Source organism: Hyphopichia burtonii, assembly GCF_001661395.1.
Source record: "Hyphopichia burtonii NRRL Y-1933 unplaced genomic scaffold HYPBUscaffold_2, whole genome shotgun sequence".
NCBI lineage: Eukaryota > Fungi > Ascomycota > Pichiomycetes > Serinales > Debaryomycetaceae > Hyphopichia > Hyphopichia burtonii.
This window is the reverse complement of record NW_017963729.1, coordinates 229,533-244,179: the sequence shown is the minus strand read 5'-3', so window position 1 is coordinate 244,179 and position 14,647 is coordinate 229,533. Positions and strand designations below refer to the sequence as shown.

The window sequence follows — 14,647 nt, the reverse complement described above, 5'->3', positions numbered from 1 at the left end:
GGCCAACAATTCATTTTGATCAAGAAAGAGTCATTGATGGTGTGTGCGTTGGTTCAAAGCCGCTTAGTCATATTTTTCAGGCTCTGTTTTGGCTTGATACAAGCGGTGCTGCAATCAAGTCTATGCTTCTCCAGATTGGTTCGTTTGGAAATATATACTTAGACCTACGGGCTGCAATTATAAATACGCTAGACAAGCATGAATATCACGGGCATTGCATTTTAGAAACTGGTGTACAAAACAATTCCTTCAGACTGTAGGCTGAGCCTACTGGGGTTAGGTTGAATTTGCAGTCAAAGCAAATGCTGGTCTAAGTAGGGAGGAACATGAAATACTTGTGAATAGAAACAAGTGCTATAGTACATGGCAGATATCAGGAAGGATTTTGAAATATATACATTGAAGTAAAAAAAAAAAGTTTTGTAAGATCAGAAACCGAATTTACTTTTGAAAGCTGCTCCATACATCGATTTCTTTTGATTATCGATTCCCTCACTCATAGCTTCACTCATATTGCTTGCATACCCGTTGACAGACTCTTCGACCGAGTCGAGACCGTCCTGAACGGTTCTCATGAAGCTACCGGCTGTTGGGATTGCATACGGATTGGAACTTCCAGTGCCCCTTCTAACTGGCTCCGCGTACCCACGATCATTTGGATCAGGTTTGGGTGGCCCTCCACCCCCAAATCCATACCCTTGTTGGGGATTAGCCTCGGGGCTGATGTTGTGAGCCAATCTGCTTTCCGGGTGCTTGGCCGGTTTTCTATTTGGTCCAGCAATTAAGAATGCTAAATCCTCAACACTTGTGAATTTGCTAAAACCTTTGGCCCATTGCATAGCACTAACCGAAGGACGGGGTGGGATAATTGCATTTTCATTGAATAATAAGTCAGTACTTTTGTCTTCTTTATGTAATTTCCGAAGTTTACTATCATCATGAGATGAACATAAGTTAACCAATTCAGTTTCACTGAGTCTAACAAAGACTTCCCCGTTGGGTAAGATATCAGATTTTGATGCAATTCCTGACTCTAAAGCTTCTTGAACTTTTCTATAAACTTCTTTAGGTAATTTGATATCAGTTATATCACTTAAAGAAGGCAAGGAAGAAAATTTAATAAAACCTGTTTTAACTAATGAAGCCAACACAATACCTTTATCACGTACTCTAATAATACCACATCTTAAACACTTGTCATCTATAACCTTGTGAGAAAGTTTGGTTCTTGGTAATTTCAATACTCTTAAATCACGGTTTGAGCCAGTGATAATGAACCCTGGAATTACAAGTCCTGTTGCCAACCTTTGAAAGTTCTCGAGAGAAGCAATTGCTGATTCTCCTGTAGTTGCATTTATAGGAATAATTTGATCCAATTTGGAGGTTATTGGGTCTTCGTTTCCTAACATTCTGTAATTAAGATTTACAGTCTTATCAGTAAACTCAACTCCAAATCCACCGTTACCCTGTGGCATAATCTTGAATAATAATAAATTACCACCACCGTTAGTCCCGGCCATCAAAATGATTGAGGAATAACCATCTTGAGAATATTCCATAATTGAAAATTCCATAGTTGTGATATGGATTGTACCCTCACCTTGAGCAGCTGGTACAAATTTTGCAACCGATTCTTCATTGAATATAACTGCGGGCCCTCTTGAAACATCACAAACAACTAATTTACCTGACTTATAAGCAATGGCGGCAAATCCGATATTACTCATTTTCAAACAAGAAATCTCATCTTGACCTCCTAATTGAAGTAGATATAAAGGTAAGAATGTTGAAGATGATGCAAAGCTTCCCAGAATCCTATCCTTAATGTTCATGATTTTAGCATCTCCGTTTTGATGCTGAGTTGGACACCCATGATAATCTTGTCCACTAGCAGAGGCTTGGTTAGATGTTGGAACTTTCCCAAATTTAGAGATTACAACATTACCATTGGCTAAACCAACAAGCATTTCCCTGTTTTCAAACCCACAAGAGACTCCAACTATTTTCAAACTTTTCGGATCCCCATTGTCATACAATGTTTCCTTCATGCTTATTTGCAAGATACTTTCAGGTTCTTGGTGCTCACCTCTAGATATGTCTAACATTCTAATTTGGCCGTTTTCATGACCGGTAATCAAAATACTTCTCATATTATCATTGAAACCCATTGGACGAGGGGCAGATTTATGATTTGCAGCCGCACCACCGATAAGTAACAACTTGAACTTTGAACTAGCACCGGTTCTAGCTGAGACAATCCCATACCAGTCTTGTCTCTTCACCAATTGCACAGTAGAGTAAATTACTGGTGGGTGAACAAATGAAAGAGAAGGAGGTAAAATTAAACGTCCCAAGTCAGTACCACCAGTTTGAGCAACTCCGAATGAAGAATACTCTATTATGTATAAAGCACCAACATTGCTTAAGAGTATTAAGTACTCTGGATTATGATTACCATTGAAGTAAGGTTGTGCTTCACCACAAACTGGAATAATTTTTTCGATGAACTCGCCGTGGTTATTTTCATCGGGGTCATAGAATGTCACCGGGATAATTCTTTGACCTTGAGGATTAGCGTAGAACTCACCTTGTTTTTCATGAGAAGTCATACTATATTTCAAGGTGTAGCCGAAATCAAGAACATTCAAAATGTTACCTTGGGTACAATCACCACCACTGATAACTAATTGAGTCATTTCAGGATCTTGACCGGCAATCCATCTAACGTTAGATATTGATGCGAATCCTCCGGTTGGAGGTTCCAAAGGCATTGGATCCGGCCTATGTAATCCGGTCTCGATAGTGGTTCTTGCTTCTAACAAGGTCTCATCGTTTGCATCCCAAAAAGCTAAAGTGTTATCTCTATGGACTGTGAGTACGTGCAATCCATTTGGATGAAAATGTGCTTCAATTACCTCAGGAATAACCTCTTTGGAAGATCCGAAAATCTTCTTTTTACCGCCATTGGCAATGTAACTGGAATAATCGTAACCTTTGTCACCTTTATTCAATTTGTATATAAAAGCAGATTTGATGGATCCTGAAGTAAGAGAGTACAAGATAGCCGAATGGGAATAAGTGATTAAAATGGTACCGATATCTCTTGGATTCCATTCAATGCCTAGAACAGGCGATAATTTGTGTTTTGGTAGCAACGCCTTCTGTAAGTTATCAACTCTAAATGGAGTAAGATTCATGCGATCGACATCGTAAAACACCAATTGACCATTTGTCAAACCAATGATCAAGAAATCAAGAGATGGGTCGGATTCAACCGAGTGGATCTTACCTGGTGGGGAGTAGGTGGTCAATATTTCCTTAGAATGCAATGACAAGACAATTATGTTCCCGGAAATTGGCTGAATGCAAACCAAATATACCCCTTTGATAAATTTCAACTCAGAAATCGGGGTAGCTGACTTGAACTCAAATACAACTTCAACCATATGCTGACCGTACACTCTCACTTGGTTATCGGTAGTTGCCACTGCCAAAAGTGACTGCACTGGATCGTATGCAACTGCAACTACCGAGTTTTTTGGCAACCCCAATTGGCTTGTAGTTGTAACTTCTATATGCTTTGGATTGATATCGGCCGGTGAGAGATCGGAGACCCCAGCGGTTTTGATCACGTTCGACACCGAACTAAGTGAAAGCGGTGCTTTTCTCAGCTTCAATTTGTTCAACATTATTCAGCAAGCTTCGTTATCTTGAACTTTATACTATAAAAAGTACTAATCCATCGTATAGCCTTACACCAAGAGTAGTTTTTTTTTTTTTTTTGAAATCAAAATCGTGGTCACGTGACCAGCGCTAAAAAAGCATAAACAAAAAACATCACCAAAAAGCGACACGTACAGAAAAAACTACTTCTTTAACGATTTGATTGAGTTAAGTTTTCTATTTTTTCAAATCTCATCAGCTTCTACCGTGCAACATAAAAAGGATATACAATGGTATGTATTAGAAGCTTTATAAGGAGGATAATTTAAAGTTTTAGTATACTGACCGTAATATTAGGTTTGTGATAAATTAGTTGGTCTCGTAATGCTTGCAATTGCTACAGCAGTCTTCTCATATTACACTATTTGGGTATTTGTTTTACCATTTGTTGATGAAAACAATTTCTTACAATACTTCTTCTTACCAAGAGATTATGCTATCAAGTTACCATTTTTACTTTTATTATTAGCAGGTTTAGGTGTTGGTTCATTTATCGGTAATGTCTTAATTAAAAATGCCCAAAAGGAAAAATTGAAAAAAAGTAAGAAATCTGATTAAACTTATAAAGTTTGTATAAATTTCTTTTCTACGATTATTCGAATCAGTTTATTAACATCAATTGAAACTTAGGACGAAACAGTGATGTAACACAAGATGAGGTAACACGAAATTTATTGCAACCATCATCATCTAATTCCTGAATGTTTTTCTTTTTTTAATTCTTTTCTTTGTATACGCTTTCACTACTAATTAACTAATCTTTAGTCCATATCAAATTAACGATCAATTATTGAACTGTGCTTCGAATGCAATAAAGTATATTTTGTAATCTATAAACAATTATTCATGATCTAATTATGTAGTCTCCGGTTCTAGTGATATACTTAACACCTTTATAAGGCTTGACGGTTTCACCTAATCCTTTAGCACTTAGTATTTTTAAGCTATCGACTTTTAACCCACTTGGAACGCAACCTTTATTTGAATAACTGATCTTGATGTAGTTAGGTTTTATTGGCTTGACCAGGTTTGAATTTTCGATTTCAATTAAATTTTCATTTAATGAAGAAGCAGACGAAGAGTTGAAATCATCAGACGAGTTGGTGATTATCGACCCCCTCAAAATTGGCTGGATACCATTAGCCAAATTACGTAAGTTCCACTCGGCTTTACCGTTACCTTTATATTGGAAATCACCATGAGTTAATCTGTTCGATTTGACATTCAAGATATTTGAATCAGAAGTCATATCATTGATTAATGATGAGCTATTTACCTCAATTATTAGATTTTCCAATTTTGATACCGATTTATGACTCTTGAGCAGGATTTTTATTTCAAATTCATTTTTCAATGGACCCAACTCAACTTGATAATCAATATCTAATAAGCCCAACATTTCTTGTTGGACTTTCTTATTAAAATTTTCCAAATCTACTTGGTATGTCATCAAAGTCGAATTACCATCGGGAGGGATAAACGATAGATTGCCTTCTTGGTCCATCCATTTATCTATCTTGATACATGGATGAAATTGAGGTAATTCAAGATTTAAACCCCTTACATTCAATAACATTTGCAAATATGGAACACCAGTTAAATGAGACAAAAAATTTATTTCACCGTTGATACTCCCCATTACTGGAACCAACTTGGTTTGACTTGAAAAAGAGCTGGTTGAATAGAATGCAGAATCAAATTTTTTATCATTTTTGAAATTATTGGTATGATGAGGTTTCAATATAACATTAATGGTTTCAACAACATCCACATACATTTCATTATTAGTGTACTTGACATTGTCCCTTCTCCAAGGAATAGAATCTATATCATTGGAAGACGAAGCAAAAGTTGGCACCGAGTTCTTTGTTGGAGTAATTGATTTGGTCAACTCATTACTAGAGCTTAAAAACCTGGATAACAAACTTTTGAAAGGAATTAAATCACGCAATTTATTGAAGTCTGTAATATTCGGTATACCATCATCGATCATGTTATTTATTAGCAAAGTCAAAGTGTCATTATTAGCATCAATCTTGGTGATTGCCAAAGGAATACCAAAGTAATCTTCCATCACTTCAATTAACCGGTTCACGAAAACAAACGGTAAGATGGGATTCGATTGATTTTCGTCGCTTTTGGAACATAGCAAGTAGATGATTATATTGGACGCGTTATGGCAGCACACATAGAATTCAGAATTGATTTGAATCAATGGTGAATTATTCAAGGTATCCTTATTATCATCTTGTTTCGACTTGATAACGTTGATCAAAGATTTGAAATGAGGGGATTGGAGGGAAATGAGATACTCAAATATAAGATTATTCTGATTATCTGATATATAAACTGCCTCAAACATTGTTGTGCCAACAACTCTATACCATCATTAGAGTCCAATGGTGTTGAGCATTCGTTGATAAAATTAAAAGTTGTGCGCATCAACTCTCAAAAAAGACCCGAACCTCTCAGAAATAATTTAACTACAATTCCCGGTTGTACTAGCCTTAATTTATTACCAAGGCCAATTATGATCAGATTATGATCAGATAGGCTCGTGTATATAGAGCCTCGGTACACCTGAGTCTGCTGGGATTAAATTCCATGGGAACCATGGAGGTGTTTTTAAGTTCCTAAGAAAATAACTGGTTTTTTTGTGGAATGTAATTAAGCTTTAACATTGAATTTATTTCATCAAAATAATGGAAGCTAGACAATAGGTACATAGTCAGTTTATGCTGAAATCTGCCATCACAAAGTCAAGAAATGTCTGATAGTGTTGGAAAGTTTACGAGAACTGTTGCAAGGATTTATCAATGTTACATACTACAGAAAACTTGTTACATTAAAAACAAGAACTGAATGAATACGACTAAAGACCTTGTAATATACGATTACAATTACAAAAGTATGGTAACGGGTAAGAAAATTCATTAACTATATACTAGATACAATTAGAGTCAACAAAAAAAAATGGGTCAATAAAAATATAAAAAATTAAAAGGGGGTCTTTGGGGGTCTGTAAAAAAAAGGAGGATGGGGATGATAGTTATTCGTTATAGAGCCGAGCCGTTCGTAATTAACATTAATAAAGAAATAAAAGTAGAGGAGTAGAAATAGTTTTTTTTTTTTTTTTTATTTTCAATTTTTTGCAACTGTTTTTTGAAAAAAAAATTTTTCATGATAATCGAAATACGATGAATGAATCATAGGTTGTTCTCTGTAGGAATTGCCACATATCACCATAACTGTAAAAGGTTTCTTCAATTTACACACACATTTTTCATGACCTTTTAAGAAATGGTTCAATTCCAACAAGCAACAACCCAAATTTGATTCAATAAACATCACATCAATAAATAATCACCTCTAGTGAATTTATTTACGATTACTTTCGATAGCATCGGAGGAAGAAGATTCGTGGATTTCTTCAACGTCGTTATCATCGGTGATATCAACGTCCAAATCTCTAGCGACTCTCTTTTCGACGTCTTTAATATCTTGGAGACCGTAGACGGTAATGGCAACCAAACCCAAGACAGCAGCAATACAGGAGAAGACAAGAGCAACGATACCTCTTGCGGTGAAACCAGCAGGTAATGGAGCATATTGAACATTTTCACCGGTTAAATCCAAATAATCTTTAGAATTACCGGCAGCGTTACCAGTAACATTCATACCATTTTTCTTACAAGTTCTGATGAAATCATCAGTGAAGTGTTGACTTTCAGTTTTTTGCATTTCCAAAGGAGCTTCAACCAAGACGATGGCTAAACCTTGATCCAAATGCCATTCAATGTGACAATGGAAGAACCAAACACCAGGGTTATCAGCTTTAAATCTCATAACAATGTAGGATTGAGCATTAACATAGACGGTATCTCTAATAAGAGGATGAGAAGGGAAGTCGGTATGGTTTTTTGGATCAAAAGCAACTGGATCACCTTCACCTTCAGGAATTCCTTCACCACGATCAATCAATTGGAAAACATGACCGTGCAAGTGGAAAGGATGTCTACCGGTATCTTGATTATTAAGACGGATTTCGACAATGTCATCTTTTTGTAAGACAAAAGAGTTAACGTTGGAACCATAAACAGAAGCATCATTTGCGTCATCACCACTTGACATGGCGGTGACAAGAGTAGGAACCTTTGGTTTAGTATAAGTAAGATTATTGAAGAAGGCGTAATTGATACCATTACCCAAGTTATCCATTTGAACACTAACTTCGATAACGTTATCAGGTTCATCAAATAATTCTTCTTTGGATAAAGGTTTCAAGTAGAAATCATCAAAGAAATCTTCGACATCATCGATGTAGTATTGCTCTGGTTTATCTTTATCTTCATCGTACATGATGTAATTGGTGGAGTTTAATTGTAAATCTTTTGGAATAACATCCAACATACCATCATCCATTTTAGTCATGAACGCATAGTTTTTATCGGTATTATTTTTAGTTTTAACTAAACAACCAACACGTTGAGCCACGGTAAGATAAAGTAAATCAGTGGTATTTTTTTCAACCATAACCCCATCAACTTCAATAATTTCAAATTCGTGATCTTCCATATAAAGATATTGAGAAACAAATCTACCAACGTTAATAATACGAAGGAAATAAGTTTTATTTGGTTCAACTTTCCAAGTAGCATTTCTGGTTTCGTTAAACAACAAATTTTGTGGAATTGGTTCAGCACCAGTTGGATTATACAAATTCAAAAACTTAGGGTTAAGAACATCAGTTAAATCGTGATACCATTCAGCAACAGTTAAAACAACTTCTTCATCGTATTCATAAGGGAAATCATCTTGATTTTTTTCTTCGATAATAAAAGCACCTCTCATACCATCACCGTATTGACCAGAAGTATGAGAGTGGTACCAATAAGTACCGGCTTGATCAGGAACAGTGAAATTATACAACATGGTTTCCCCAGGAGGAATTGGACATTGAGTAACCATTTCTGGACCATCCATTTGATTAGTACCATTTTGAAATAAACCGTGGAAATGTAATGAAGTATTACGATCGTCAAACCCATTAGTTAAATAAAATTGAACACGATCACCCTTTTTAACTCTCAAGTTAGGTAAGGGCCAGGTACCATTGAGCCCAATGACTTTACGTTCTTGACATCCATCAGGATTAGCATCAACCCAACTGGTTTCATAATACCAAGTATGGGTGGTAGCAGAAACCAAACTAATCAAGAAAGAAATGAAAATACAACTAGATAACTTCATTCTTTCCAAATATTAATTTCTTTTTCCTTTTCTGTTTTTTCCTCTTACTTCCTTCTAACTAAAAGTTAACAATAAACGGCTAGGGATGGAGATGATAAGGGTTGGTTAGAATAAAGAGATTCAAAAAAAAAAAAAAACTGTAAGAGAAATTTACTTTATAAGAAAAGAGTAATGGAAAAATGCTCAACGGAGGAAATCCCAAATATATATATATGGCTCTACATGTCTTAAAATAAATCCCCCTTTGCTAAGGCAATACTCTAATAAGGCATCTGAGTATATTAAAATATACGAACAAAACCTGAACTCATTAATCTGGAAACAACCAATCATAACATTTTCTTTAAGAAAAGAAAAGAAAATTTTTTCATGCAATAATTTAACTAACTTTATGAATAGAACGGCAGTTACTTCCAAATCCATTGTCTTCTGGTGGGTTTAGCCCGGGCTACCGTTCCGCCTGGATGCAAATTGGAACGGGGTCGTGCAACCACCCCGGCCGGCATTAGCCAATGTGTCACTATATTGACAGATGAGCTGCCAGTGCGCGAGAAAAGCGCAGATTAATCAGATAAAAAACCCGCACCAACAAGCGTTCAAGTCCAATCAGCGACCAGCACTTGCCGATTATCGCATATACAATAGCTGAATTATCATCTGACACACTACTCAAGGGGGGTCCTTTTCTGGGTTTCTTTGTAGCATTTCACTTGATACATTCCTTTTCCGTTACATTCTGTCGGGGCTTCTTTGGGCTGCTTCTTTGGGCTGCATCTTTTGGGCTTCAGTTTTTGGGTTTTTGTTGAGTTAATCAGCAGTGCATTGCAAATTAAACTAGCTTTTGTCTCTTTATTAGATGATGTCGCCGGTTGCTTGTCTGCCCATTATACGAGCCGGCCTGTCGTGTATTCTTTCTGTCGCAAGACCCCTTGGCATTGCTTTCAATGTCGGCATGTACATACCTGCCTGCCTGCTTGACCGAGCATATCTGATTGATCACTGGCCGAAATCATATCTGATTGATCACTGGCCTGATTGATCAGATACTTGAAAAATAAAAAAAAATTTTTTTTTTGTCGGAAATGAGATGTGTATCACGTGATGTGGATTATGTAATCGGAAATGGTGGGATGGAAAGGTACGGGCTTTTCTGCTGAACATTTACAGCAAGTGCATCGACTTACCCCAGTAAACTGCCCATCTTCGTCCAAGGATGATGAATCCCCACGTAAGCATAAGATACTTCACTACCAGTAGGATAAAAAGCAATGCGTTGCTAGCCAGAATCATCTCCAAGAAAAAACCAATCAATAAGAAGATCACCCAAAATTATAAAAGGTCCACTCATCCAACGTCATTACCTCTAAATAAACTATTCAAAGCAAATTTCCCATTATCGATTAAGGAATCGGTAAATGACTTTAAGTATCGAAATAATCCTTTGAAGTTTCAAAACGACTTATTATCTTTATTGCCATTTTATCCAAATCCTGATAAGTTGGGCAGATCAAGTGAAGTACTAAAAATATTCATTGATGATGAGAATTATATAAATGAATTTGTCATCTACCCGGCTAATTATGATGAATCCCACTACCTTAAATATAAACACTTGATCTTGGTCCATGGCTACGGGGGTGGCTTGGGGTTCTTCTACAAAAACTTCAATCAGATTCTGCAAAATGAAAACTGGATCATCCATTCAATCGATCTACTTGGTTACGGTTGTTCTTCCAGACCAACCTTCACGGCTCAAAACTTATCCGAAGTAGAGTCCTGGTTTCACGACTCTTTCCAAAAATGGTTGACCTTGAAAAATTTACATCTATTCCCGGAAAATAACTTGGTGGTGGCTCATTCAATGGGTGCTTACCTCATGGCTACTTATGGCATCTTGCAAAATCCTTCCTTTGCTAAAAAAATCCTCATGATAAGTCCCGGTGCTGTATTGAAACACCGTAAACAAATCTTTGTTCCTAAATATTTTGCCAAATTATGGGAACAAAATATATCCCCCTTTACCCTAGTTAGAAAATCAGGTCCTCTAGGCTCAAAATTAGTTAGTATGTGGTCTTCAAGAAGATTTGCTAATTTACCCAAAATTGAACGTCAAGCTTTACATCGTTACGCTTATGGTATCTTTCAAAGTAAAGGTTCTGGTGAATACATGTTAAATTTTTTATTGGCTCCCGGTGCAGATGCAAGACATCCACTTATTGAAAGAGGTTTACATAAGTTAAAATGCGATATGCTATGGTGTTATGGTAAAGATGATTGGATGGATAAAAAAGGTGGTGAATTGGCTAGTTCAATCATTAATAATTTAACCAAATCAAATAAAAGTTCCGTTTTGGAAATTGATGATAGTGGTCATCATATCTATCTAGATAATATAAAAGAATTTAATCGTTTACTACTTAATGAAATGGAAAAATTTTAGTTTTTTTTTATTAATGTTTTCATGTAGCCAATAACGCATTTATATCATTAGGTTCATTTTCTGGACCATTAAATTCGTTGATTATCAACTTTAAATAAATCGGTAAATTAGGATCCGTCACAATTATCTCCTCTCCTATATCAACCATTTCCACAAGTTTCCGATTCAAATTTGGTCTAGTCATTTCTTCCAACATTTCGGGTTTTTGTAAATATAGATTCATCCTCGAGGTACTGATCGATGGCCTGTTCATTTGAATCTCTTGCTTACTTATAACATTATCAATCAAATTACTCAAGGTCCACCATCTCTTGGCTTGAATCTTCTTAGTCTTATTCCCACACACTGAACAATTATTCTTCTTACTATGACTATAGGTATAAGTAAATATTGAATCATCCCCTGAATACATCATATAATTACTCAATATTGGATTGATATTTGTCAATATCTTGAAAGCTTCATTGCAACAACTACTGGCAATTATCGCATTAGTAGATGCAATCGCCGGAATTATATTCTTCACAACTCCCAAGGTTAATTGCTTAGTAACTCCTTTAATATTAAATTCTTTGGCTCGATCACTCGATAATTCAAACATCTTCTCAACATCTTCAACATTATCAGCATCAAACTTATGATCGGGATATTTTAGAGGCCATTCTAATACACTAGCCCATTCAATGCAATGCTCCGGTAATCTGGGGGTATTGGCAATAGTACAAACTGGATAGGTGGTCTTGGGAGTAACCATATCCAAAGTACACTCATAGCATGACGTTATAGTTGGTAATATAACCCTTGACTGGCCTCTGAACCCTTCCGTTCCTCCATCAATTAAAGGAATCAAGTTATTCAAATTCTCATCAACAAATGATACCAAGGTTGCATTGATCCATCTTCTCGCCTCAACACTATCCAACCCACATATCACAATGTCAAACGATTTATAATAACTATCGGGCTTATCTTGAATTTTCCCAAATATTGCATTGATATTCAATGAATCATCTCTAATTCTATTTCTAATGAAATTTGCCGCTATCTCGGCCTTGGGCTTACCAATATCTTTAGGACGAAATAAAAACTGACGATTTAAATTGGATATATCAATCGTATCCATATCGATCACATCGATATTCTTGAATCCGGTCAATGCAAGATTCTTCAATATTTCACAACCTAATCCTCCAGCACCAATAACTAGAATCTTTGCGGTATTCAATATTTCAACGGCCGCATCAGGTTCATATTCTTCTGCAACCTCATTATAAGGGCCAATTGTCTGCAATAACGGTAGAATCGATGCTTTGCTTCTGGATGGCATATCTTTTATGGGTTATTAGATCAGTTCCTATTACAAATCGTTTGGAGAGCTTTTTTGCTCCTCTAGTGTTTTTTTTTTCTACAACGCGTACACCACTACAATAATATGCTAAGTTTACCGTTATCATTAAAAATAAATATAAGAGAAAACAAAAGCTTTCAAGTGATGCTGTTATTTCCGTATATACAATCATTGTTTCGGTGCAGGAGTTCTATTCTCCTGGTCTTTACCCTCGTTATCTGTATTTCTATAGTTGCAAAAAGTTAGTAGAGTCTTCTACATAAATCTCAAGTAAGTTATACATACTCTAAATGGGGTCTTTTCGATTGTGGAACTTGACTTGGTGGCATTCCTATCATTCTTTTATTTCCGAGTGGGGTGGCCGAGTTGTAGTCATTTGTTGGTTTTGAAATCGGAGGTGTTTGATGTACTCTTTGTGAATATTCGGTTCTCTTAATTGGGACTGATTTATTAGGATCAACGGTTCTGCGTATACTATTGGAAACAAATCTTGTATTATAACTTGGTAAATTTGAAACTTCTTCCGGGGATTTTTGTAAAATATTAGCCAGCTTAGCATTAATGAATGATACCAGTTCAGGAACGCTTGTATTTGTATTATTATTATGCTTCGATGCTCCTGCTTTATCGTTAGTATCATTGGTTACAGGAGTGGAAGCCTTGCTTAGCGTATTAGAGTAATCTGATTCCCCATTGTTCTTATTAAGTGCATACTCCTCAATACCATCATTCATATCATGATCTTCTAATTCATTTTCATCAGGCATATCATCACTGAAGACAAATGAATCAAAATCTGCCAAATCATAAGTTTTAGCTAAAGATTCAGGATTTTTTATTCCATGCGTATCGCGTGGTTCAGGGGTAATTGTACCATTATTATTATTCTTAGCTTTAGGTTCCTGATGATGCATTGGTCTTTTAGCTTGGGCCGGTTGTTGATTCGAGCCAGAAGTCCCCTTTGAACCATCAGGAACACTGGAACGAACTGATTGCTGCTTAATATTTTCTCGTTGTAATATCAAGGGATCTCGATGAAAGTCAGATTTATCAAGTTCAGGAGGATCAACCTTAAACTTTTTCATTTTAGCAATTATTGTTTTATCGTATAAACAATTACCTAAAACATTACCAAAGCATCTCAAACATCTTTTCAAACCATCAGTGAATGCCTCTTTTTTACATTTTTCAAACGCGCCGGCTTTACTCTTAGCATTATCGATATAACCATAACCAAAATCCTCGTGGAAAGTCCCATCTTTAATTGTAATTCTGACAACCACAGAAAGCCCTAATGAATATCTACCATGATTCAAATCAAGAAAGTCCACCTCGGTACTTATTAACTCTGAACTCCATCCATTAAACCCAAAAATTTCATTGGCTAAATTAAGCGCCTTCCATCCTTCAATATAAGACACATTTTGGCCACCACCACCAGGACGGAAACTAACGTATTCCGGACCCAAAACCTTGTTCAAACGTTCTTGGATTACGGCATGCTCTTCTTCGCTGTACGGTACCGGCTGGAACTGTTTAGTCACGGGAGGTTTATGCTGCATTCGTGAGCGGTTAGCTTGAGAAATCACTGGAGGGACGCGATGTGCTGAGTTTGGATTGCCAGTAGCTATTGATACCGGAGGTGGAGCCGTCCCACGATTACTTGTTCCGTTGAAAGTATTGCTTCTCACGTTATCACCCATTATCAGCCTCTACCAGGTCGAACTCTCTTCAAATGGGATCTGTTAATGATTAAAATGTTGATATCGATTTTTTTGTTTGAAATACCTTTTTTACGCTCCACAAACAAAAGGCGCCAAAAGAAAAATGAAAACTCGTTCATGATAAAACAAAAAAAAAAAAATAAAGCTGAAGTTAATATAAAA

The 14,647-nt window shown here is 36.2% G+C and overlaps 6 protein-coding genes across 6 annotated transcripts; 2 read left to right on the top strand and 4 right to left on the bottom strand.

Annotated features, from left to right (window-relative positions):
* Positions 1-428: 428 nt before the first annotated feature.
* SRO77 (putative Rab GTPase-binding protein) lies at positions 429-3,689 on the bottom strand (the record flags this gene model as incomplete). The annotated part of the gene is made up of 1 exon (XM_020218392.1): positions 429-3,689. The coding sequence occupies one exon, from the start codon at positions 3,687-3,689 to the stop codon at positions 429-431; it is 3,261 nt and encodes a 1,086-aa protein (XP_020077491.1).
* Positions 3,690-3,895: 206 nt separating this feature from the next.
* Positions 3,896-4,281, top strand: DPM2 (Dpm2p; the record flags this gene model as incomplete). Its single annotated transcript, XM_020223217.1, has 2 exons — positions 3,896-3,956; positions 4,021-4,281. The coding sequence occupies exons 1-2, from the start codon at positions 3,954-3,956 to the stop codon at positions 4,279-4,281; spliced, it is 264 nt and encodes an 87-aa protein (XP_020077490.1). The 5' UTR covers positions 3,896-3,953.
* Positions 4,282-4,567: 286 nt separating this feature from the next.
* On the bottom strand, positions 4,568-6,085 carry HYPBUDRAFT_105542 (uncharacterized protein; the record flags this gene model as incomplete). Its single annotated transcript, XM_020218417.1, has 1 exon — positions 4,568-6,085. The coding sequence occupies one exon, from the start codon at positions 6,083-6,085 to the stop codon at positions 4,568-4,570; it is 1,518 nt and encodes a 505-aa protein (XP_020077489.1).
* Positions 6,086-6,979: 894 nt separating this feature from the next.
* FET31 (Fet31p) lies at positions 6,980-9,069 on the bottom strand. Its single transcript, XM_020219542.1, has one exon. It carries the CDS (start codon positions 8,971-8,973, stop codon positions 7,102-7,104), a length of 1,872 nt encoding a protein of 623 aa, XP_020077488.1. The 5' UTR covers positions 8,974-9,069; the 3' UTR covers positions 6,980-7,101.
* Positions 9,070-10,186: 1,117 nt separating this feature from the next.
* Positions 10,187-11,413, top strand: HYPBUDRAFT_155538 (carboxylic ester hydrolase; the record flags this gene model as incomplete). The annotated part of the gene is made up of 2 exons (XM_020222124.1): positions 10,187-10,201; positions 10,292-11,413. The coding sequence occupies 2 exons, from the start codon at positions 10,187-10,189 to the stop codon at positions 11,411-11,413; spliced, it is 1,137 nt and encodes a 378-aa protein (XP_020077487.1).
* Positions 11,414-11,432: 19 nt separating this feature from the next.
* HYPBUDRAFT_4528 (NEDD8-activating protein) lies at positions 11,433-14,464 on the bottom strand (the record flags this gene model as incomplete). The annotated part of the gene is made up of 2 exons (XM_020223434.1): positions 11,433-12,729; positions 13,047-14,464. The coding sequence occupies 2 exons, from the start codon at positions 14,462-14,464 to the stop codon at positions 11,433-11,435; spliced, it is 2,715 nt and encodes a 904-aa protein (XP_020077486.1).
* Positions 14,465-14,647: the final 183 nt, after the last annotated feature.

Coding starts and splice junctions, on each gene's coding strand:
- FET31 (XM_020219542.1), bottom strand. CDS start 8,973: ATGAAGTTATCTAGTTGTATTTTCATTTCTTTCTTGATTAGTTTGGTT.